The sequence below is a fragment of the Canis lupus genome, chromosome 14, assembly GCF_003254725.2.
Source record: "Canis lupus dingo isolate Sandy chromosome 14, ASM325472v2, whole genome shotgun sequence".
Taxonomy (NCBI): domain Eukaryota; kingdom Metazoa; phylum Chordata; class Mammalia; order Carnivora; family Canidae; genus Canis; species Canis lupus.
Genome location: NC_064256.1, coordinates 396,009 through 422,162, shown reverse-complemented (window position 1 = coordinate 422,162; position 26,154 = coordinate 396,009). Strand labels below are relative to the sequence as shown.

The following is a 26,154-nucleotide window of genomic DNA, read 5'->3' as shown; positions in this document are numbered from 1 at the left end:
GGGTGTGAGAATATGGAGAAAAAATGAGATGTCTTCCATTCTCTCTGAGCATTTGGGGTTCTCTTCCCTATGCTGTGGGGGAGAGCGGGGAACTACTTCTGGATGTTGAGCTGCCGTGTGTGTAGACAAGGGGGAAAAGGTAGACTCACTTTTGTTTGGTGGATTTTGAATTCTGTTTTTTTCCTCCCCAATCTGCCTGCTGCTGCTTACTTTGAGAACCTTCAAACCAGCTCCATGGCCCTGTGGCTATATTTGGTGACTGAGATAGGGTGGAGTATCTGTGCCCCAAACTGGGACTAATCACAGGTGTTTTTGTAAAAATATGTATTCTAATTTTTTGTAATTATGTAGATGGACCCAAACTTTGGTGTTTCTAGTGTGGGACAAATCCTAGGCATCCTTGTGGTGATATTTGTAACTCAATCAGGTCAATTTTGAAGGTAAACCACTGTGTATCTGGGGGCCTCATGGTGTGGGCTCAGCTGTGCGGTCAGAGTGACTATGGAGAGTGCACATACTTCTTCCTGAGCACAGCCAGTGGCACGCCATCTCAAGCACACACAAACATGCACACACATACATGTGTGCAATTTAAATACATTCATGTGTGCACACACACATGCACAGACACATATACATGTTCACAACACACGTATACACATGCATGGACATATATACACCCCAGTACACCTTTCAACACACACACAAACATGCATACACAGAAACATACATGCATGTACATTTAAACATATATTCTCATAACACATGCATAGATATACATACACACATACACATTTAAACACATGCATAGAAATACATAAATATATACATGGACATACACCCATACATACATACATACCCCCCATATATACACAGACATACCCACGCACAGTGTGATGAGGAATGATTTTATGACATGCATATCAAAGAGACACAATTTCCTTCAAGGTAAATCTGTGAGGATTCCTGTGAAGTGAACATCAGAAATAACAGAGACTTGGTGTGATCTTATCTTGAGGATGCAGGTGAATCTGGGGCCACAGAATGAGTGGCAGGTGCCTCACCATACAGTCTGAAAGGTGTGTATCCAGCTGGCCATTGCTGAGGATGATGGTTGGCTGTGTGGTTGAGGTGTTCTCTGCTTTCACATGGTAGTGCTTGTGAGGACTCATCCATTTGCTGAATTCTGGTGGTAGCCTAAAGGGGTGGAGAAATTATAGAGAAGCCATGATTCCAGAAATAAGGCTGTTATTGGCTGGAAGGGCAGATATGGCAGGAGCTCATGTGAACATCACATCCACAAGAAGCATGTGGACTCCACTTAATCTGTTTGGCCACTGGAGACATCTTACTGCAGAGATTTTGCCTCTGGAGGTGTCTGGGTCAAACAGAGGTGGTGGTTGAAGGGACAGAGAGGGTGTATGAATGTATGAAGTGGTGCTCAGGTGGGTGTGGGCTGAGAAACAGTAGACATAGGTGAGTCTTACAAGCTTAGGTGAACACTGAGCACTGATAGACTGAGGGGCCACCATCTGAGATGTGGCACGTGGATAGGAGCAGATTCACTGGGAGGAGCAGGTAACAAACTAGCCTGGGATTTCTGGGGGGTGGTTGGCTGTCTGGGCCATGGTACTCAATTGATGCTGGTCTGGGAATAGAGATTCAGGATTTGTTGGCATTTTGGTGGTGGGAGGGACTGGGGGAAGAAGTACTGTGGAAGGAGTGGGTGATGATGGGGCCTAGCCCTGGGATCCTGAGGGAGCTGGGACCATATAGGCCCGGAAGGTTGGAGGGAGAACCCAGTGGCATGGAGGCTGATCACAGCCCCTATTAGCCACTGCACAGATTGTTGGATCATCACTCCATCCAGCTCCCTGCCCCAGGTGAAAGTCAGCCGGATGCTTTATGTTTTTCTCCATGAAAAATACAGGTTGAGGCATAAAAATAAAACTGTCTATACTTTGGCTATGTGCATTTCAAAAATATTAAAAATTCAATTAAATATCTTGTAACTCAAGGATATTGCCCATTCTTGGTGATATAACATAAAGAATTCTCCCTGAGAATACCTATGCTTTGATGTGCAGGTCCAAAATTAAGAGTTTCATTACTTCTATTGGGAAAATAGAGAGGTGTTCTCAAAGCAGAGTCTCTAGTAGTTGAAATTGGAAAGGTAGAGTTAAAAGCACCCCCTCTGGATTTCAGGTTCCAGCAGTACTGTGGACTTCTATAGTTTGAAAACTCTCCCACTATGGACATCTCAAAATGGTAGGCAGAATGTAACAAAGTCAGGTCAATTTAATGGACTGGCAAGGAGAAAAAAAAAGGGACATTTCGAGGTGCTAGAGAGGAGGAGGCACTAAAGAAACTAAAGCAGTGGGTGATGAGTTGGTGCACAGTTGCTGCGGGGAGTTTGGGTCCCAGGGACCTGGGTCTGACTTACCAGCTTGCAAATAGGCATGAGAAGAAATAGGAAGTGGAGCGGAGATCAGCATAAAGAGATGGAAACCTTCTAGAACTACATCATTAAAGAAAAAGTGGACCAGAAGAGCAATCTCCTGCAGCCCAGGGAGGTCACAGGAGACTTGTACATCTTCCTTGGCTCAGGTGGGAAAAGTTCCCTCTAAGAAATAGGAAAGTATTTCTCACTTGGGATTGAGATTTCAATTTATAATACTAGGGACCCCAGACTGAGAAGTTAACCTACAAATGGGGCTCCGGGCCAGTGGTACTCCTGGAGTGCCTGGCAATGGTAAGAGTACCAGGAGGGTTACCCCACCACCAGAGCCACATGGCAAAGGACACCACATCAGATGCACTCACAATAAAATGTATCTAAGCACCGGAGGAACAATCCTATATAGAAGAGAGTTGGAAGTCACAGAAAAAATTGGGATTAGACCCCCCAGGGACCTCAGATGATGAAGCAGCACACTGAAGATGAGTATTATGGGAGTCTTGAAAAAGCAAGAAAAAAGTAAAATAATAATAAGAACAGGCAGATTCAAAGAAGCAGCAAGTGAAGCTTCTTGAATGGGAAACACAGCATTCAGAATGAACAACTTAGTGAAGTAATAAATAACACATTAGACAGAAAAATCACTGAATTGGAAGATAGATTTAGGAGAAGTTACACAGAGTGGAACACAGAAACAAACAAACAAAAAAAGGACAGATGTAGAGAAGAGAAGCAGTTGGCCAGGTGTATGTCCAAAAGGACTTTTAGGAGAGACTGGAGAGAATGAGAAGTTAAAAGTCTGAAGGCCATCATGCAGAGAACTTTTAGCAGCAGTTGAAGATGTGAATGCTAAGCTTCAGGACTCCCAAGTGATCATGGGAAATGTAGGAAAAATAAATTTCCAGCTATATGCATCCTAGTGAACCACAGAAAAACAAAGATCAATGGGAGGACAGTTATCCTTGTCAACGGCAACGAAGATCATCTTTAATGTTCTGGGGGAAGAGAACAGTCAACTAGAATTCTGTATCCAGCTAAACCATCATTCAAAAGTTCGAGTGAAATAAAGATGCTTTCAGCAAGCTAATGAAGAGAATTTACCACTCACAAAAGCTAGCTGGAAAAAATTGCTGATGAATAGATGTTCAAAGGAAAAAAATTTAGTCTAGAGTGACAGAGTGGGTCCGAGAAGTAATGTGACATGAAGGTAAAGAAGTAAATTGATAAAAACCATGCCCAGTCCTAAGGCCAGGGTTTGATTATGAGGATGGTGATTGGCTTGCTAGAATCTACAGGCTAAATTAGAAGTTGTGTCTGTGTTCTTGTGACTTGGGTGTCATCCATTGATGGTAACAGTGCACAGGAAATTCTCCCTGAAAATACCTGTGCTTTGACGTGCAGGCAATAGGGTATGCCTCCATAGGTTAGGAGAGTTATGGGATCACAGATGATAAATGCCAAAATCCTGAATTGTAACACTCATCTACCTGGAAATTATTTGACTTGTCTTCACATTCTGAGAACTAAGCTATTTCTTGCTTTATGTGTCTTTAGAGTGTGGGGTTCTCCATGTAGAGGGTGCTCAGAGCAGAGCAGGCTTGTGGCCTTGGCATCCTGGGGTTGGCATCCAGAAGGTAGACCCTCATCTGGTTCTAGGTATTTGATTGTCCCCCTGTGTCCCCAGAGCCCTCTGCGGTGTTTGCCAAGGAGCAGCCAGCACGCAGTGAAGTGCAGGCCAAGGCGGGCGGCAGCGCCACGCTGAGCTGCGAGGTGGCCCAGGCCGGGACGGAGGTGACGTGGTACAAGGACGGGAAGAAGCTGAGTGCGAGCTCCAGGGTGCACGTGGAGGCCCAGGGCTGCAGCAGGAGGCTGGTGGTGCAGCAGGCGGGGCGGGCCGACGCCGGGGAGTACAGCTGCGAGGCCGGGGGCCAGAAGGTGTCCTTCCGCCTGGATGTCACAGGTAAGTGCCTTGAGGTGTTTCTTCTCCTTAGGGTAGTTATCAGGGAGTGGGGTATATGCAGGTGATGTCTAGCGGCCTGTTTTTTCACAAAGTTTCCCATGGAGCAGTCAGCAGGTATTAATGACATGTCCTTGACTGTATTTTATGAGTGCTTTTTGTCTTTTCACTTGTGTAAACATTGCAACAACCTCAGAGGAGGAATTCTGATAATTCACATTTTAACATGAGGCTAAGAAAATTCTATAACTTGCGAAAGTTCACACAGTCAGAAGACTGAGCCAGGATTTGGGCTCAGTATTCTGAGATTATTTATTTATGTTTTCTGCCTGAAGAGCTCGCACCAGTATTTATTTTAAGCACGTCTTCTGGTGCTCTTTTTTTTCTTTGTTTTTTGCTTATGTGAAAACATTTATTTTGTCTTCAATTCTGAGGGCTATTTTCTCTGGGTATCAGGTTACATTGTAGCAGCTCCTCATATGTAAATACAGTCACTCTTGAACAACAGGGATGTGAACTCCGCAGGTCCACTTTTATGATACATACAGTATAGTATATAAATGTTTTCCTAACGATTTTAATAACATTTTCTTGCCTGTAGCCTACTTCAATCTGTAATACATATACTATACAAAGTGTGTGTTAGTTGACAGTTTATATCATCAGTAAGGCTTCCAGTCAACAGTAGGTTATTAGTAGTTATATTTCAGAGGAACAAAAGTTATACACAGATTTTTGACTGCATGGGGAGTCAGCACCCCTAACCCCTATGTTGTTAAGTGTCAACTGCGCATATTTTAGTATTTTGAAGATATCGGGAAAAATTAGAGAGGGAGACAAACCATGAGAGACTCCTAACTCTGGGAAACAAAGGGTGGCAGAAATGGAGGTAGGGGGGATGGGGTGACTGTGTGATGGGCACTGAGGAGGGCACTTGATGGGATAAGCACTGGGTGCTATATGTTGGCAAATTGAATTTAAATTTAAAAAAGAAAGTACATATGCATTAAAAGTGATACATAGAAAATTGTCAGTGATTTAAAAATCACTTACAGTGACATGAAACTCATAAATCTCTTGGTGGATTAAAAAAATAAAGATATTCCATTGTCTTCTGGGTTCCATATTTTCTCTTAAGCTATCAATTGTCAGATCTGTTATGTTCCTTCAAGGATCTTTTTTCTTTCTTTCTTTCTTTCTTTCTTTCTTTCTTTCTTTCTTTCTTTCTTTCTTTCTTTCTTTCTCTTTCTTTCTTTCTCTCTTTCTCTCTCTCTCTCTTTCTTTCTTTCTTTCTTTCATTGCCTTTTTAAAATTAAAAAAAATTTTCTTCTTCTATTGCCTTCAAGATACTGTTTTTGCTTCTGGCTTTCAGTACTTTTACTTTGATGAACCTTAGTGTGGTTTCCTTTATACTCAAACTGGTTGGGGCTGCAGATCCTCTTGAATGTGTGGGTTTATGTTCTCCTTAACCATAGGCTTGGCTTTTCTCTGATCTGTCCCATCTCTCTCTCTGTCTGAAATTGGTTAACATTTTATTCGACCTTTCTGTGTTTCCCTACATGTCTTGTATGCATCTTTCTTGCTGCCTTTTAACTATTTTTCTCTCTCTGCTTAATTCTGGACATTATGCTGACTTGCCTTCCTAATGTCTTTTTTTTTTGAATTGTAATTTTTTTATTAGAATTAAATTTGCCAACATATGGCATGACACCCATTGCTCATCCAATCAAGTGTCCCCCTCAGTGCCTGTCACCCAGTCACCCCCACCCCCTGCCCACCTACCTTTCTACCACCCCTTGTTCATTTTCCAGAGTTAAGAGTCTCTCATGTTCTCTCTCCCTTTCTGATATTTACCACTCATTTTCTCTCCTTTCCCCTTTATTCTCTTTCACTATTTTTTATATTCCCCAAATGAATGAGACCATATAATGTATGTCCTTCTCCGATTGACTTATTTCACTCAGCATAGTACCCTCCCGTTCCATCCACGTCGAAGCAAATGGTGGGTATTTGTCATTTCTAATGGCTGAGTAATATTCCATTTTATACATAGACCACATCTTCTTTATCCATTCATCTTTTGATGGACACCGAGGCTCCTTCCACAGTTTGGCTATTGTGGACATTGCTGCTAGAAACATTGGGGTGCAGGTGTCCCGGCATGTGACTGCATCTCTACCTTTGGGGTAAATCCTCAGCAGTGCAATTGCTGAGTCGTAGGGCAGATCTATTTTTAACTCTTTGAGGAACCTCCACACAGTTTTCCAGAGTGGCTGCACCAGTTCCCATTCCCACCAACAGTGCAAGAGGGTTCCCCTTTCTCCACATCCTTACCAGCATTTGTTGTTTCCCGTCTTGTTAATTTTCCCCGTTCTCACTGGTGTGAGGTGGTATCTCATTGTGGTTTTGATTTGTATTTCCCTGATGGCAAGTGATGCAGAGCATTTTCTCATGTGCTTGTTGGTCACGTCTGTCTTCCTCTGTGAGATTTCTGTTCATGTCTTTTGCCCATTTCCTGTTTGGATTGTTTGTTTTTTTTTGCTGTTGAGTTTAAGAAGTTCTTTATAGATCTTGGATAATAGCCCTTTATCTGATACATCATTTGGAAATATCTTCTGCAATTCTTTTGGTTGTCTTTTAGTTTTGTTCACTGTTTCTTTGGCTGTGCAAAAGCTGCTTATCTTGATGAAGTCCCAATAGTTCATTTTTGCTTTTGTTTCTCTTGCCTTCATGGATGTATCCTGCAAGAAGTTGCTGTGGCCAAGTTCAAAAAGGGTGTTGCCTGTGTTGTCCTCTAGGATTCTGATGGAATCTTGTCTCAGTAGATCTTTAATCCATTTTGACTTTATCTTTGTGTACGGTGTAAGAGAATGGTCCATTTTCATTCTTTTGCATGTGGATGTCCAATTTTCCCAGCACCATTTATTGAAGAAACTTTATTTTTTTCCAGTGGATAGTCTTTCCTGCTTTGTTGAATATTAGTTGACCATAAATTTGAGGGTCCACTTCTGGATCCTCTTTTCTGTTCCTTTGATCTATTTGTCTGTTTTTGTGCCAGTACCACACTGTCTTGATGACCACAGCTTTGTAGTACAACCTGAAATCTGGCATTGTGATGCCCCCAGATATGGTTTTCTTTTTTAAAATTCCCCTGGCTATTTGGGGTCTTTTCTGATTCCACACAAATCTTAAAATAATTTGTTCTGCCCTGGGCAACATTGACATTTTCACAATATTAATTCTGCCAATCCATGAACATGGAATATTTTTCCATCTCTTTGTGTCTTCCTCAATTTCCTTCAGAAGTGTTCTATAGTTTTTAGGGTATAGATTCTTTACCTCTTTGGTTAGGTTTCTTCCTAGGTATCTTATGCTTTTGGGTGCAATTGTAAATGGGATTGACTCCTTAATTTCTCTTTCTTCAGTCTCTAACTCTCTGAAGAAAGTCCATGGTATTTTGATAGGGATTGCATTAAACGTGTCAATTGCCCTGGGCAACATTGACATTTTCACAATATTAATTCTGCCAATCCATGAACATGGAATATTTTTCCATCTCTTTGTGTCTTCCTCAATTTCCTTCAGAAGTGTTCTATAGTTTTTAGGGTATAGATTCTTTACCTCTTTGGTTAGGTTTCTTCCTAGGTATCTTATGCTTTTGGGTGCAATTGTAAATGGGATTGACTCCTTAATTTCTCTTTCTTCAGTCTCATTGTTAGTGTCTAGAAATGCCACTGATTTCTGGGCATTGATTTTGTATCCTGCCACACTGCCAAATTGCTGTATGAGTTCTAGCAATCTTGGGGTGGAGGCTTTTGGGTTTTCAAGTACAGTATCATGCCATCTGCCAAGAGGGAGAGTTTGACTTCTTCTTTGTCAATTTGAATGACCTTTATTTCTTTTAGTTGCCTGATTGCTGAGGCTAGGACTTCTAGTACTCTGTTGAATAGCAGTGGTGAGAGTGGACATCCCTGTCTTGTTCCTGATCTTAGGGGAAAGGCTCCTAGTGTTTCCCCATTGAGAATGATATTTGCTGTGGGCTGTTTGTAGATGACTTTTAAGATGCTGAGGAAAGTTCCCTCTATCCCTACACTCTGAAGAGTTTTGATCAGGAATGGATGCTGTAGTTTGTCAAATGCTTTCTCAGCATCTATTGAGAGGATCTTATGGTTCTTGTTTTTTCTCTTGTTGATATGGTTTATCACATAACCAGCTTTGCATCCTAGGGATAAATCCCACTTGGTCATGGTGAATAATCTCTTAATGTACTGTTGGATCCTATTGGCTAGTATCCTGTTGACAGTTTTTGCATCTGTATTCATCAGAGATATTGGTCTATAATTCTCCTTTTTGGTGGGGTCTTTGGTTTTGGAACTAAGGTGATGCTGGCCTCATAGAACAAGTTTGGAAGTATTCCATCTCTTTCTATCTTTTGGAACAGATTTAGTAGAATAGGTACGATTTCTTCTTTAAACGTTTGAAAGAATTCCCCTGGGAAGCCATCTGGCCCTGAACTTTTGTGTCTTGGGAGGTTTTTGATGACTGCTTCAATTTCCTCCCTGGTTATTGGCCTGTTCAGGTTTTCTATTTCTTCCTGTTCCAGTTTTGGTAGTTTGTGGCTTTCCAGGAATGCGTCCATTTCTTCTAGATTGCCTAATTTATTGGCGTATAGCTGCTCATAATGTGTTTTAAAAGTCATTTGTATTTCCTTGGTGTTGGTAGTGATCTCTCCTTTCTCATTCATGATTTTATTAATTTGAGTCTTCTCTCTCTTCTTTTTAATAAGGCTGGCTAATGGTTTATCTATCTTATTAATTCTTTCAAAGAATCAGCTCCTGGTTCTGTTGATCTGTTCCACAGTTCTTCTGATCTCTATTTCCGTGAGATCTGCTCGAATCTTAATTAACTCTCTTCTGCTGGGTGTAGGGTCCATCTGCTGTTTTATCTCTAGCTCCTTTAGGTGTAAGGTTAGCTTTTGTATTTGAGTTCCTTCCAGTTTTTGGATGGATGCTTGCATTGCGATGTATTTCCCCCTCAGGACTACTTTTGCTGTATCCCAAAGATTTTGAATGGTTGTATCTTCATTCTCATTAGTTTCCATGAATCTTTTTAATTCTTCTCTAATTTCCTTGTTGACCCTTTCATCTTTTAGCAGATGGTCCTTAACCTCCACGTGTTTGAAATCCTTCCGAACTTCTTCTTGTCATTTAGTTCTAATATCAAAGCATTATGGTCTGAAAATATTCAGGGGATGATCCCAATCTTTTGGTATCAGTTCAGACCCGATTTGTGACCCAGTATGTGGTCTATTCTGGAGAAAGTTCCATGTGCACTTGAGAAGAATGTGTATTCTATTGTATTTGGATGTAAAGTTCTGTGAATATCTGTGAAATCCATCTAGTCCAGTGTATCATTTAAAGCTCTTCTTTCTTTGGAGATGTTGTGCGCTTAGAAGACCTGTCAAATGTAGAAAGTGCTACAGTCAAGTCACCAAGTATAAGTGTATTATTATCTAAGTATGTCTTAACTTTGGTTATTAATTGATATACTTGGCAGCTCCCACATTCGGGGCATAAATATTGATGATTGTTAGGTCCTCTTGTTGGATAGATCCTTTAAGTATGATAGAGTGTCCCTCTTAATCTGTTACTACAGTGTTCGGGATAAAGTTTATTTTATCTGATATAAGGATGGCTACCCCTGCTTTCTTTTGAGGACCATTTGAATGGTACATGGTTCTCCAACCTTTTATTTTAAGGCTGTAGTTGTCCTTATGTCTAAAATGAGGATCTTGTAGACAGCAAATAGATGAGTCTTGCTTTTTTATCCTGTCTGAAACCCTGCGCCTTTAATTGGGTCATTAAGCCCATTCACGTTCAGAGTTACTATTGAAAGATATGAATTTAGTGTCATCATGATACCTATTCAGTCCCTGTTCTTGTGGATTGTTCCCTTGGACTTCCTCTTTCTATTACAGAATCCCCCTTATTATTTCTTGCAGAGCTGGCTTGGTAGACACATATTCTTTTGGTTTCTGCCTATCTTGGAAGCTCTTTACCTCTCCTGCTATTCTGAATGAGAGTCTTTCTGGATAAGTTATTCTTGGCTGCATGTTCTTCTCATTTAGGACCCTGAATGTATCCTGCCACCCTTTCCGGCCTGCCAGGTCCCTGTGGAGAGGTCTGCTGTTAATCTAATATTTCTCCCCATAAAAGTTAGGGATCTCTTGTCTCTTGCTGCTTTAAGGATCTTCTCTTTATCTTTGGAATTTGCAAGTTTCACTATTAAATTTCGAGGAGTTGAGCGGATTTTATTGATTCTAGGGGGGAATCTCTCTATTTCCTGGATCTGAATGCCTGTTTCCTCCCCAAATTTGGGAAGTTGTCACTATGATTTGTTCAAATACAAATACATATTCTGGACCTCTGTCCCTTTCGGCACCCTTGGGAACCCCAATTAAATGTAGATTTTTCCTTCTGAGGCTGTCATTTATTTCCCTTAACCTATCCTCATGATCTCTTAATTGTTTTTCTCTTTTTTACTCAGTTTCCCTCCTTGCCATCAACTTGTCTTCTATGTCACTCACTCATTCTTCTACCTCATTAACTCTCGTCATTAGGACCTCTAGTTTGGATTGCATCTAATTTTATTGATTTTTAATTTCTCTCTGATTAGATCTAAATTCTGTGGTCATGAAGTCTCTTGAATCCTTTTGCTTTTTTCTGGAGCCACCAGTAGCTTTATAATAGTGCTTCTGAATTGGCTTTCTGACATTGAATTGTAATCCAAATTTTGTAACTCTGTGGGAGAGAGGACTGTTTCTGATTCTTTCTTTTGAAGTGAGTTTTTCCTTCTAGCCATTTTGCTCAGTGCAGAGTGTGCAAAAACAAGTTGTACTGGGAAAAGGAGAAAAAGCGAGAAGGGAAAAAAGAAAAGAAAAAAAGAAGAACAAAAAGAGAAAAGAAAAAAATAGGGGGTAGGGAAGCAAACAGAAAACCAAAAAGAAGGGGGAGTATCCTGTGTTTCTATATACTGTAAATCCCTCGACTTCCGCTGGAACTTTCCAGTCCTCCTTGGTCAATAACTTGCTTTTCCCCTGTCCTTCTAGGTGGTCTTCTGTGGGAGGGGCCTGCTGTGCTGATTCTCAGGTGTGAGCACCTGGGGGAGCTGCTCAGCCCCCTTCCTGGTGCTTGGGTCAGTGGGAGATGTTTATCCTGTGAGGCTACTGTGAGGCTCAGTGGGGGTTGTTTATCCTGTGAGGCCCCAGGAGGATCAACAACAGTGGCGGCGGCCAGCTCTCCTGCCCTGGAGTCAGCTTCCGCAGTAGCTACCTCAGCTCCCAGTTCACAGGGGCCTGGATGCTCCATGGGCCGGGGCCGCTTATCTGTACAGCTCAGAGTCGCCCAGTGGCAGGAGCGTTCTTGGTGTCCTGTGCCCTCTCGGTCTCTGCCTGTCCCGGGGGAGCCCCAGATCCTGGGCTGTGTCCCACAGTGCCCTGGGCTCCTGGGCCCGAGCCACTGGAATTGTGCTCCGGGGACCGCGCAGCCCCCTCCATGCCGAGCCACCTCCGAGCTGCTCCTGGGCCCAGCTGTGCGCACGCTGCAGCCCTTAGGGAGCTCGGCGGCTCTCCCCGGGGCGCAGGTGTCTGTTAGTGTCCCAGGGAGCCCGAGGGCATCCCCGCCCTCCTGGCATCCTGCTCTAACTCCCTGTGAGCACCTTTCCATCCGGGAAGATTGGTGCAGCTCCTGTTTCTCTGGGACGGGGCTCTCCTGTCCTGGGGACACTCGCCCCGGCCTTAGCCCGGCTCCTCGCGGGGCCCCTTCCCCTTGGATGCTTTTTATTTCTTTATTTTTTTCCGTCTTCCTACCTTGATAGAAGCGTGAACTCTTCTCACTGTAGCATTCCAGCTGTTCTCTCTTTGAATCTCAGATTGAATTCGTAGGTTTTCAGGATGATTTGAAAGTTATCTAGGTAAGTTGGTGGAGACAGGTGACTTGGGGACCCTATTCTTCTGCCATCTTGCCCCCTCCTCTGCCTTCCTAATGTCTTATATTCTCTTCTTCTATATGTAATGTGTTCTCCTTCCCAGTTGTAGCGTGTTTACTATTTTCAAGTAATGTATCTTCCGTTTGTTTTCTTATAGCTTTCAGACTCTGGAAATTTTTCTGGAATTTTTATCTGAAAAATTATAAATTTTTCATTTTTGATTAATTTTTTAAAATTTCATTTTAAAACAGTTTTAATCATGGCTACATCCCAGTCTGAAAAGCCATAAAAAATCAATCATCTCATACTGTCCTGTTTTTTTTGGGGGGGGTTGTTTTGTTTGTTTGGTTTTTTGTTTTCTATTTACTACTCTCCTTGGCACACCAGCAACATTTCAATGGACTGTCAGACATTGGATGAGAAAACTTGCTGGTATGAAACGCCGGGACACCTGCACCCCGATGTTTCTAGCAGCAATGTCCACAATAGTCAAACTGTGGAAGGAGCCTCGGTGTCCATCAAAAGATGAGTGAATAAAGAAGATGTGGTTTATGTATACAATGGAATATTACTCAGCCATTAGAAATGACAAATACCCACCATTTGCTTCAACGTTGATGGAACTGGAGAGTATTATGCTGAGTGAAATAAGTCAATTGGAGAAGGACAAACATTATATGGTCTCATTCATTTGGGGAATATAAATAATAGTGAAAGGGAATAGAAGGGAAGGGAGAAGAAATGGGTAGGAAATATCAGAAAGGGAGACAGAACATGAAAGACTCCTAACTCTGGGAAACGAACTAAGGGCGGTGGAAGGGGAGGAGGGCGGGGGTTGGGGGTGACTGGGTGGCAGGCACTGAGGGGGGGGTAGTTGACTGAATGAGCACTGGGTGTTATTCTGTATGTTGGCAAATTGAACACCAATAAAAAATAAATTTATTATTAAAAAAAAAGAAAAGAAAACTTGCTGGATATGGGTGATGGTATCTTATTCCAGAAAGAAGGTTGCTCCTTCCTGTGCAAGGCAGGGAGAGGACTACTAAACTTTGGCCCATTCCAGAACCATGCTGATTTGGGGCTTCCTTGCAATTTTGATGAGAGTTTTGTGTCTGAGTGTGCCCCAACCCTGGGCATAGTCCTCCTGGCACTCCTGTAGACACTTGAGTGTGGGTAAGGCCCCTTTCCTGGCAGATCCTCAGTGCTAATCTTTGTTTCCCTGGGATGCAAGGGGCCAGAGTGTGATCCTTGCTCTGGTTTTCAGAAGTTTTCTGCTGGGCTTCATAGTCTCCTGGGCAGACAGCTTTAGAACTCATCAAACCCCTTGTGGGGAACATGGCTGAGTGGCAGCTGCATTCTGCACAGTCCCTCTTCTCTGGAGACCTGGCGTCTCAACCTCTAACTTCACCCCTCTATGCACACAGGTGTGCACATGCTGGTGGTCTCCCTGTTTCTCAGTAGCTGCTCTGTGCCTTGATTGTCATTATCATATCATACCCAGACACAGCAGGGCCAGTGTGACCCCACATCCCAGAGTGGTTCCCTTGTACCACCCTAAATCATTTCACATGCATCCCTGAAGAAGAGCCTGGCCCTGGGCTCACCTCTTAGAACGTCTCCCCCAGGGCAGCCCCAGTTGCTCAGCAGATTAGCACCACCTTCAGCCCAGGGCATGATCCTGGATTCCTGGGATCGAGTCCCGCATTGGGCACCCTGCGTGAAACCTGCTTCTCCCTCTGCCTGTGTCTCTGCCTCTCTCTCTCTCTCTCTCTCTCTCTCTCTCTCTCTCTCTTTGTGTCTCTAATAAATAAATGAAATCTTTTTTAAAAAAAATGTCTCCCCCAGGCTTTAATCATTCATCACCGCATAGTGAGGTTTGCCCTGAGTACAGAGCATAAGGGCCCCATCAGTCCCTTCTTTCATGTGTGTTCCCACATTTAACTTCACCACAGCACTGCATCACTGCTGTCATGGCTGATGTGCTTGTCTTTCTGTCTGCCTCAGTAGACTGTGTTCTGACTGTCACATTCCCAGCCACCACCATGGTGCCTGGTGCCTGCATGACGTGGGCCACCATTCACATGAGTTGTGCCAATGATTGTATGCATGGCTGACCGCCTCTAGAACATAGAATCTCTGAGATTCTGTATGTATGCACTTGAGTTTAATGGGAGATACACGATGTTTTTTTTAAAAAGGTGATTTCAGGTGTTGGTAAGGATGTAGAGAATTGGAACTCTCATGCCCTGCTGGTGGTAGTGTAAGTTGGCACAATCATTTCTGAAAACTCTTTGGAAATACCTATTAAAGCCAAATGTACCATAACTATGTTCCAGCAGTTTTGTGTTCCCCCAAAAGACCATTCATAGCAGTGCTATTCATCATATCCCCAAATTGGAAACATCCAAAATGAACCAGAAGAGACACAGGAAAAATAAAATAAACTGAGGCGCTCATACAATGGAAAACCATCCATCAGTGGAACAACCTGGGTGCATCTCACATTGTGTCAATGGAAAAAAACCAAACCAGACCCAAAAAACACACAATATAGTATGCATTCATGTGAAGTAAAAGACCTGGAAAAAATGATTGATGGTGGGAAAGCTCAGGATAGTGGTTACTTCTGAGGATGGTTAGTAGTGAGTGGGGAACTAGACATGTTCTGTTGGTTGATACTTTGTTTATGTGGAAACAAGCACAATAAACATCACTGGGTTGTGCAAACAACATTACTGCAATTTACATGGGAGTTACACCTTGATAAGACATGTTTGGTAGGCACACCATATGCTGGGGGTACAGGAGTGAACCACTGCACCTGCCCATGAGGTCTGGCTGTAGCGTGGGAAGGACAATGAATTAGGAGGGACAGGTGACCAAAGAGCCTCCACCCCTTGCACCAGCCTGAAAAATTGCTCATAAGTCAGAAACCTTCAAATGTACACTAGGGATCCAAGATGAGAGACACATGTTTACAAACAAATGACAGCACCCTGCAATGCACATGATGGCATTTACTCCCAGGAGTAAATTTAGTGAATAGTGAAGCTTTCATTTCTGTGACCTAAGCGGTACCAGCTCTGAGTCTCTTAAACTGTACATCCCACTTTCTCCCCAGAGCCCTCTGTGGAGTTTGCGAAGGAGCAGCCAGCACGCAGTGAGGTGCAGGCCAAGGCGGGCGGCAGCGCCACGCTGAGCTGCGAGGTGGCCCAGGCCGGGACGGAGGTGACGTGGTACAAGGACGGGAAGAAGCTGAGTGCGAGCTCCAGGGTGCACGTGGAGGCCCAGGGCTGCAGCAGGAGGCTGGTGGTGCAGCAGGCGGGGCGGGCCGACGCCGGGGAGTACAGCTGCGAGGCCGGGGGCCAGAAGGTGTCCTTCCGCCTGGACGTCGCAGGTCAGTTCCACCAACTGAGTCTTGTGTGGAGGTGATGAAGGGATTGCATTACACACCCCGTAGGCCCTGCTGCTCCCTGCATCCGTCCTCACCTTTTCACCTCTGCCATCCTGTTGCCTTCTATTTTCGTAGCCATGGCTGGACGGATGGAGGTTTAATGAGAAGGGTGTGTGTGTGCAGTGACAGGGCCGTTTTTGCGCCCCGAGCGGTGCTGTCACGTCCTAATGCTTAGTCATGCATCTGAGCACCTGCACAGAACCCTCCCAGAGTTCCTCGGTGACCAGGATGATGGCTGTGCTCCACGCTCGGGTAGAGGCATCAAGTAGACTAAGCATCTCACACCTTGGTTATGTGACTGTGCTTTTCTGGGGGGCACTGTCCGGGGTTCTTCTTAGCGAGAGACATTTCAGTTTCTTGAAACCAATAGGGGAGGTTTTGACCATATAATCATATTTGGAAATATCTCAACTAAACTTTAGATTATCCTGTCTTAGTTGCTTCAGGATATTGTTTTTCACATGGATATGCGGTATCTGTGCAGCTCGGTGCAGGGGTAGTTTGCAGATCAAGGGGTCAAAACAAAACAGAAACAGAGTTTTGCATACACGGGCTCCTGCCGAACCGCAGGTTTGTTTGTTTTTACTGCAATGTCTATACGATAAGGAGAGAGGAGTTGTTTTCATAAACGGTGCTTGAATCATTTAAAATTGGGAAAAAATTAAACTGTAATGGAATTCACACAACACCCAAAAGCCATGTCCTGGTAGGATAGCAACCATGAAACCTTCAGATGACACACAGTTGTTTGAAGATTCGGGTAAGGAAAGATTCCTTCCATAGAACTTGAAAGCTCTGAATGCAATAGGACGAGATAGACATATGTGATGACACTAGCATTGAGAATTTCATTCCTCTGAAGAGGCCATAAGAGAGTGAAAAGGCAAGCCACAGATTTGGGAAAACAACTTTAAACACATAGTTGTCAGTCTCTAACTTTTAAGGAAAGAGTGCCTTAAAATGAGTAGAGAAAAGACAGTACTGTTGGTGAATGAGCAGAGACATGAACCGTGTCCCCACAGTGGAGCAACCAGGAGTGGGCAGCCCAGGAATACTGGGGGAGGTGCCAGGCCTCATGAGTCCGCAGACAGTGACAGAGATGCTGGGGGAAGTACAGGGACTCCACCAGATAGACACCAGTTGAAAATACTAAGATAGGAAACGGCATGGAGACTCGGAAGCTTTGTAGACCATAGCGGGGGAAAGTTGCCTTCAAACTCTACAGAAATGTCGAATGTCCTCCGGGAAAGTAGAACAATCCATGTATCATGACCACAGAGTCCATGTACACAGAAGTGTCCCAGACTCCCCTCTGGAACAGCCCAGGTGGGGCAATGATGGGATGTGTGGTGCCCCTGGAACAGCCTATGTGGAGCAGAGTTAGAATGTACTGTCCTCACCTGGAGGGCCCACATGGGGCAGTTGTAGGATGTGTGATCCCAACTGGAGCAGCTCTCACGGAGTTCTAGGAGAAGATACGGTCTGCTCCTGGACAAGCCCATGTGGATCAGCCTAGAATGGAGGTGCCTCACTGGGTGGCCCACATGCGGCGGTGATAAACATTCTAGCCCCACCTGGAACCAGACTAGGTGGGACACTTTTAGAATGTGCCGCCCCCCCCCCCACCTGGAAAGCGTGTGTAGAGCCATGATGCGATGTGTGGTCCCCACGTCTAGGGGCCCCTGCGGAGCAGTGAGGGATGGGCACATGAATCGTGTCCCTCATGGTCGAGAAGCTATGGGGCTTCTCCAGTCACATGGCTGGTGCAGAGCCTGGGGACGTTCCCAGTCCCCTGCAGCCCCGTGTAATCTTTCTCCTCCCAGTGCTGCCTTCCTCCCTTGGATGGTGCCTCTGACCCTGCATGTCCCCCTGTGTCCCCAGAGCCTACACCGGTGTTTGCCAAGGAGCAGCCAGCACGCAGTGAGGTGCAGGCCAAGGCGGGCGGCAGCGCCACGCTGAGCTGCGAGGTGGCCCAGGCCGGGACGGAGGTGACGTGGTACAAGGACGGGAAGAAGCTGAGTGCGAGCTCCAGGGTGCACGTGGAGGCCCAGGGCTGCAGCAGGAGGCTGGTGGTGCAGCAGGCGGGGCGGGCCGACGCCGGGGAGTACAGCTGCGAGGCCGGGGGCCAGAAGGTGTCCTTCCGCCTGGACGTCGCAGGTCAGTTCGCGGAGAATAGCCTGGATTACAGGCGATGGTCACACTAGCCCACAGCCCAGACGGACCCGGGAGCTTTCCTGTCCCTTCCTCCCAGCTGCCACTTTCTGTCTGGTGTCTGATCCCAGAGATGTTGCCGGGCGAGGGTTTACTGAAGGGAATGGGCCCCCCGTGGGCAACCCTCAGCCACTCGTTCGGAATGCACGGTTGTTCTTTGCCGTCCTGCACCTGGGCTCCATTTGGTGTCCCGGCCATAGTTGACCAGATGTCCTCACCTGTGGATGCTCTAGTGGTTCCCAGAGGCCTCGTTGGGTGTTTCTCACCATCGAGAGACGTATGGAGTCCAGTACCCAGGGCAAGCACGCGGGCACCCGGTCATCCTTGGAATTATCTCGACACTGCGTGTTTGTGATGGAGGTTTTAGGTGTCCTGGGCGTGCTTCTGTCCTTGCACACGGGTATGGAGCCTCTCTGCACAGAGGCCAGAGAGATGCTCATGGCAGAGCCTCAAGGAAATAGTGAGCATGGAAGTGGTAGCCAAGCACCCGTGGTGCAACAGGCGTGTGTTCGGGAGCTGTCTCCACAAAGCTCGTCCTGTATCATTTTGTCTTCAGTTAGGATATCCCGTGTTAGAACTCCGTGGGATTCCGAGGCAAGGGTTGAGAGAGGGAGAGGAGTACGCAGCCCATGGGCACACTTGTGACCCAGAGCGCTGTGGTGGCGGCCCCCCCCTCGACTGGCAAAAAGGGTCTGCGATGGGGGTCCATGAGCTGTGCCTCCCGGGCCGGTTCTCAGAGAATCCTGTGACTTTGTCTTTATGTTCCGTGTCTCGGATGGGGGTCAGCGCAGCCCCGCCCTGGTCCTGGGGCCGCACACAGTGGACTGCTGTTGTCTCAGGAGATCGTGACCCGCGGGCGTGCGTGGACACCGCCACGGCGGCTGTGCGCCTTTTCGACTTGCTGTTTAAGACAGTCTGACACCATTTAATGCAAGAGAATCAGAATGGTGATGACACGTTGTCCCAGTGGTTGTAGGAAAGGAAATCAAACTGATGTATGAAGTCAACAGTGGGGCTCCCCGGGTGGGTCTGTGGGTGAAGCGTCTGCCTTCGGCTCAGGTCCTGTTCCCATGCTCCCAGGATCGAGCTGTGTCGGGCTCCCTGCTTAACGGGGGTCTCCTTCTCCCTCTGCCTGCCCCCCTCCCCCCGCTTGCTTTCTCTCTTCCTCTCTCTCCAAGAAAATCTTAGGAGAAGTAGACAATGCAAACGGCCCCGCCGGGATGTAGCGCCAGTAACAAAATGTCTTTGTGAATCCACGTGTGAGTCCAAAGGCTTGCCGGGTGAATTCTTCCAGATATGCTGGAATTTAATCACTTCTTGCTCGTGGACTTTCTTATACAGAATAGGAAAGGAGCTGTGCTCTTATCTCATTTTACGTGGTAGCGTAAGTTCTATAGCAAAGCAGGCCGGGGCTGTAGAAACACTTCATAGTGTAGGTCTGTCATGGATTTCAGGGTCTCTACGGGAGACGAAGTATGAGCAAGGTGACACCAGTCTGTCGGAAGCATCACACGGGGGATAGAGGTACAGCTTCATTACCCCCCAGCCCATCACCAATAGCTGTCGGCACAGAGTCGGTGGGAGCAGGGACCCATGTGGGATTGAGGGCCACACAGCTGGTGCCCAGCCTGGAGAACATCCCAGCTTCCTGGGTACTCCCGCTTCCCCAGTGCTGCATCTTTTCCTTTTTTTTTTTTTTAAGATTTTATTTATTTCAGAGAGCACAAGCAGGGGGAGCAGCAGAGGGAGAGGGAGAAGCAGATTCCTTGCTGAGCAGGGACAACCGCCCCCCCCGCCCCCGCCCCGCCCCGATGCAGAGCTCAATCCCAGGACCCTGAGATCATGACCTGAGCCACCCAGGCACCGCCCAGTACTGCATCTTGACTTAGATAAGGTTTTGATCACGCGTCCCCCTGTGTCCCCAGAGCCTACACCGGTGTTTGCCAAGGAGCAGCCAGCACGCAGTGAGGTGCAGGCCAAGGCGGGCGGCAGCGCCACGCTGAGCTGCGAGGTGGCCCAGGCCGGGACGGAGGTGACGTGGTACAAGGACGGGAAGAAGCTGAGTGCGAGCTCCAGGGTGCACGTGGAGGCCCAGGGCTGCAGCAGGAGGCTGGTGGTGCAGCAGGCGGGGCGGGCCGACGCCGGGGAGTACAGCTGCGAGGCCGGGGGCCAGAAGGTGTCCTTCCGCCTGGACGTCGCAGGTCAGTTCCACCAACTGAGTCTTGTGTGGAGGTGATGAAGGGATTGCATTACACACCCCGTAGGCCCTGCTGCTCCCTGCATCCGTCCTCACCTTTTCACCTCTGCCATCCTGTTGCCTTCTATTTTCGTAGCCATGGCTGGACGGATGGAGGTTTAATGAGAAGGGTGTGTGTGTGCAGTGACAGGGCCGTTTTTGCGCCCCGAGCGGTGCTGTCACGTCCTAATGCTTAGTCATGCATCTGAGCACCTGCACAGAACCCTCCCAGAGTTCCTCGGTGACCAGGATGATGGCTGTGCTCCACGCTCGGGTAGAGGCATCAAGTAGACTAAGCATCTCACACCTTGGTTATGTGACTGTGCTTTTCTGGGGGGCACTGTCCGGGGTTCTTCTTAGCGAGAGACATTTCAGTTTCTTGAAACCAATAGGGGAGGTTTTGACCATATAATCATATTTGGAAATATCTCAACTAAACTTTAGATTATCCTGTCTTAGTTGCTTCAGGATATTGTTTTTCACATGGATATGCGGTATCTGTGCAGCTCGGTGCAGGGGTAGTTTGCAGATCAAGGGGTCAAAACAAAACAGAAACAGAGTTTTGCATACACGGGCTCCTGCCGAACCGCAGGTTTGTTTGTTTTTACTGCAATGTCTATACGATAAGGAGAGAGGAGTTGTTTTCATAAACGGTGCTTGAATCATTTAAAATTGGGAAAAAATTAAACTGTAATGGAATTCACACAACACCCAAAAGCCATGTCCTGGTAGGATAGCAACCATGAAACCTTCAGATGACACACAGTTGTTTGAAGATTCGGGTAAGGAAAGATTCCTTCCATAGAACTTGAAAGCTCTGAATGCAATAGGACGAGATAGACATATGTGATGACACTAGCATTGAGAATTTCATTCCTCTGAAGAGGCCATAAGAGAGTGAAAAGGCAAGCCACAGATTTGGGAAAACAACTTTAAACACATAGTTGTCAGTCTCTAACTTTTAAGGAAAGAGTGCCTTAAAATGAGTAGAGAAAAGACAGTACTGTTGGTGAATGAGCAGAGACATGAACCGTGTCCCCACAGTGGAGCAACCAGGAGTGGGCAGCCCAGGAATACTGGGGGAGGTGCCAGGCCTCATGAGTCCGCAGACAGTGACAGAGATGCTGGGGGAAGTACAGGGACTCCACCAGATAGACACCAGTTGAAAATACTAAGATAGGAAACGGCATGGAGACTCGGAAGCTTTGTAGACCATAGCGGGGGAAAGTTGCCTTCAAACTCTACAGAAATGTCGAATGTCCTCCGGGAAAGTAGAACAATCCATGTATCATGACCACAGAGTCCATGTACACAGAAGTGTCCCAGACTCCCCTCTGGAACAGCCCAGGTGGGGCAATGATGGGATGTGTGGTGCCCCTGGAACAGCCTATGTGGAGCAGAGTTAGAATGTACTGTCCTCACCTGGAGGGCCCACATGGGGCAGTTGTAGGATGTGTGATCCCAACTGGAGCAGCTCTCACGGAGTTCTAGGAGAAGATACGGTCTGCTCCTGGACAAGCCCATGTGGATCAGCCTAGAATGGAGGTGCCTCACTGGGTGGCCCACATGCGGCGGTGATAAACATTCTAGCCCCACCTGGAACCAGACTAGGTGGGACACTTTTAGAATGTGCCGCCCCCCCCCCCCACCTGGAAAGCGTGTGTAGAGCCATGATGCGATGTGTGGTCCCCACGTCTAGGGGCCCCTGCGGAGCAGTGAGGGATGGGCACATGAATCGTGTCCCTCATGGTCGAGAAGCTATGGGGCTTCTCCAGTCACATGGCTGGTGCAGAGCCTGGGGACGTTCCCAGTCCCCTGCAGCCCCGTGTAATCTTTCTCCTCCCAGTGCTGCCTTCCTCCCTTGGATGGTGCCTCTGACCCTGCATGTCCCCCTGTGTCCCCAGAGCCTACACCGGTGTTTGCCAAGGAGCAGCCAGCACGCAGTGAGGTGCAGGCCAAGGCGGGCGGCAGCGCCACGCTGAGCTGCGAGGTGGCCCAGGCCGGGACGGAGGTGACGTGGTACAAGGACGGGAAGAAGCTGAGTGCGAGCTCCAGGGTGCACGTGGAGGCCCAGGGCTGCAGCAGGAGGCTGGTGGTGCAGCAGGCGGGGCGGGCCGACGCCGGGGAGTACAGCTGCGAGGCCGGGGGCCAGAAGGTGTCCTTCCGCCTGGACGTCGCAGGTCAGTTCGCGGAGAATAGCCTGGATTACAGGCGATGGTCACACTAGCCCACAGCCCAGACGGACCCGGGAGCTTTCCTGTCCCTTCCTCCCAGCTGCCACTTTCTGTCTGGTGTCTGATCCCAGAGATGTTGCCGGGCGAGGGTTTACTGAAGGGAATGGGCCCCCCGTGGGCAACCCTCAGCCACTCGTTCGGAATGCACGGTTGTTCTTTGCCGTCCTGCACCTGGGCTCCATTTGGTGTCCCGGCCATAGTTGACCAGATGTCCTCACCTGTGGATGCTCTAGTGGTTCCCAGAGGCCTCGTTGGGTGTTTCTCACCATCGAGAGACGTATGGAGTCCAGTACCCAGGGCAAGCACGCGGGCACCCGGTCATCCTTGGAATTATCTCGACACTGCGTGTTTGTGATGGAGGTTTTAGGTGTCCTGGGCGTGCTTCTGTCCTTGCACACGGGTATGGAGCCTCTCTGCACAGAGGCCAGAGAGATGCTCATGGCAGAGCCTCAAGGAAATAGTGAGCATGGAAGTGGTAGCCAAGCACCCGTGGTGCAACAGGCGTGTGTTCGGGAGCTGTCTCCACAAAGCTCGTCCTGTATCATTTTGTCTTCAGTTAGGATATCCCGTGTTAGAACTCCGTGGGATTCCGAGGCAAGGGTTGAGAGAGGGAGAGGAGTACGCAGCCCATGGGCACACTTGTGACCCAGAGCGCTGTGGTGGCGGCCCCCCCCTCGACTGGCAAAAAGGGTCTGCGATGGGGGTCCATGAGCTGTGCCTCCCGGGCCGGTTCTCAGAGAATCCTGTGACTTTGTCTTTATGTTCCGTGTCTCGGATGAGGGTCAGCGCAGCCCCGCCCTGGTCCTGGGGCCGCACACAGTGGACTGCTGTTGTCTCAGGAGATCGTGACCCGCGGGCGTGCGTGGACACCGCCACGGCGGCTGTGCGCCTTTTCGACTTGCTGTTTAAGACAGTCTGACACCATTTAATGCAAGAGAATCAGAATGGTGATGACACGTTGTCCCAGTTGTTGTAGGAAAGGAAATCAAACTGATGTATGAAGTCAACAGTGGGGCTCCCCGGGTGGGTCTGTGGGTGAAGCGTCTGCCTTCGGCTCAGGTCCTGTTCCCATGCTCCCAGGATCGAGCTGTGTCGGGCTCCCTGCTTAACGGGGGTCTCCTTCTCCCTCTGCCTGCCCCCCTCCCCCCGCTTGCTTTCTCTCTTCCTCTCTCTCCAAGAAAATCTTAGGAGAAGTAGACAATGCAAACGGCCCCGCCGGGATGTAGCGCCAGTAACAAAATGTCTTTGTGAATCCACGTGTGAGTCCAAAGGCTTGCCGGGTGAATTCTTCCAGATATGCTGGAATTTAATCACTTCTTGCTCGTGGACTTTCTTATACAGAATAGGAAAGGAGCTGTGCTCTTATCTCATTTTACGTGGTAGCGTAAGTTCTATAGCAAAGCAGGCCGGGGCTGTAGAAACACTTCATAGTGTAGGTCTGTCATGGATTTCAGGGTCTCTACGGGAGACGAAGTATGAGCAAGGTGACACCAGTCTGTCGGAAGCATCACACGGGGGATAGAGGTACAGCTTCATTACCCCCCAGCCCATCACCAATAGCTGTCGGCACAGAGTCGGTGGGAGCAGGGACCCATGTGGGATTGAGGGCCACACAGCTGGTGCCCAGCCTGGAGAACATCCCAGCTTCCTGGGTACTCCCGCTTCCCCAGTGCTGCATCTTTTCCTTTTTTTTTTTTTAAAGATTTTATTTATTTCAGAGAGCACAAGCAGGGGGAGCAGCAGAGGGAGAGGGAGAAGCAGATTCCTTGCTGAGCAGGGACAACCGCCCCCCCCCCCGCCCCCGCCCCGCCCCGATGCAGAGCTCAATCCCAGGACCCTGAGATCATGACCTGAGCCACCCAGGCACCGCCCAGTACTGCATCTTGACTTAGATAAGGTTTTGATCACGCGTCCCCCTGTGTCCCCAGAGCCTACACCGGTGTTTGCCAAGGAGCAGCCAGCACGCAGTGAGGTGCAGGCCAAGGCGGGCGGCAGCGCCACGCTGAGCTGCGAGGTGGCCCAGGCCGGGACGGAGGTGACGTGGTACAAGGACGGGAAGAAGCTGAGTGCGAGCTCCAGGGTGCACGTGGAGGCCCAGGGCTGCAGCAGGAGGCTGGTGGTGCAGCAGGCGGGGCGGGCCGACGCCGGGGAGTACAGCTGCGAGGCCGGGGGCCAGAAGGTGTCCTTCCGCCTGGACGTCGCAGGTCAGTTCCACCAACTGAGTCTTGTGTGGAGGTGATGAAGGGATTGCATTACACACCCCGTAGGCCCTGCTGCTCCCTGCATCCGTCCTCACCTTTTCACCTCTGCCATCCTGTTGCCTTCTATTTTCGTAGCCATGGCTGGACGGATGGAGGTTTAATGAGAAGGGTGTGTGTGTGCAGTGACAGGGCCGTTTTTGCGCCCCGAGCGGTGCTGTCACGTCCTAATGCTTAGTCATGCATCTGAGCACCTGCACAGAACCCTCCCAGAGTTCCTCGGTGACCAGGATGATGGCTGTGCTCCACGCTCGGGTAGAGGCATCAAGTAGACTAAGCATCTCACACCTTGGTTATGTGACTGTGCTTTTCTGGGGGGCACTGTCCGGGGTTCTTCTTAGCGAGAGACATTTCAGTTTCTTGAAACCAATAGGGGAGGTTTTGACCATATAATCATATTTGGAAATATCTCAACTAAACTTTAGATTATCCTGTCTTAGTTGCTTCAGGATATTGTTTTTCACATGGATATGCGGTATCTGTGCAGCTCGGTGCAGGGGTAGTTTGCAGATCAAGGGGTCAAAACAAAACAGAAACAGAGTTTTGCATACACGGGCTCCTGCCGAACCGCAGGTTTGTTTGTTTTTACTGCAATGTCTATACGATAAGGAGAGAGGAGTTGTTTTCATAAACGGTGCTTGAATCATTTAAAATTGGGAAAAAATTAAACTGTAATGGAATTCACACAACACCCAAAAGCCATGTCCTGGTAGGATAGCAACCATGAAACCTTCAGATGACACACAGTTGTTTGAAGATTCGGGTAAGGAAAGATTCCTTCCATAGAACTTGAAAGCTCTGAATGCAATAGGACGAGATAGACATATGTGATGACACTAGCATTGAGAATTTCATTCCTCTGAAGAGGCCATAAGAGAGTGAAAAGGCAAGCCACAGATTTGGGAAAACAACTTTAAACACATAGTTGTCAGTCTCTAACTTTTAAGGAAAGAGTGCCTTAAAATGAGTAGAGAAAAGACAGTACTGTTGGTGAATGAGCAGAGACATGAACCGTGTCCCCACAGTGGAGCAACCAGGAGTGGGCAGCCCAGGAATACTGGGGGAGGTGCCAGGCCTCATGAGTCCGCAGACAGTGACAGAGATGCTGGGGGAAGTACAGGGACTCCACCAGATAGACACCAGTTGAAAATACTAAGATAGGAAACGGCATGGAGACTCGGAAGCTTTGTAGACCATAGCGGGGGAAAGTTGCCTTCAAACTCTACAGAAATGTCGAATGTCCTCCGGGAAAGTAGAACAATCCATGTATCATGACCACAGAGTCCATGTACACAGAAGTGTCCCAGACTCCCCTCTGGAACAGCCCAGGTGGGGCAATGATGGGATGTGTGGTGCCCCT

At 47.6% G+C, this 26,154-nt stretch overlaps 1 protein-coding gene across 2 annotated transcripts in view; it reads left to right on the top strand.

The window, feature by feature from the left end:
- The window catches only part of OBSCN (obscurin, cytoskeletal calmodulin and titin-interacting RhoGEF), a 132,925-nt gene that overhangs the window by 26,801 nt on the left and 79,970 nt on the right, over window positions 1-26,154 (top strand). Inside the window, exons 10-15 of one of the 2 annotated variants that reach the window (XM_025454938.3) lie at window positions 4,143-4,418; window positions 15,523-15,798; window positions 17,737-18,012; window positions 19,992-20,267; window positions 22,207-22,482; window positions 24,465-24,740. The exons of the other annotated variant lie outside the window; for it this stretch is intronic. Coding sequence (XP_025310723.1) covers window positions 4,143-4,418; window positions 15,523-15,798; window positions 17,737-18,012; window positions 19,992-20,267; window positions 22,207-22,482; window positions 24,465-24,740 — 1,656 coding nt within the window. The remainder of the gene's footprint in view (window positions 1-4,142; window positions 4,419-15,522; window positions 15,799-17,736; window positions 18,013-19,991; window positions 20,268-22,206; window positions 22,483-24,464; window positions 24,741-26,154) is intronic. 2 annotated transcript variants of the gene reach the window in all.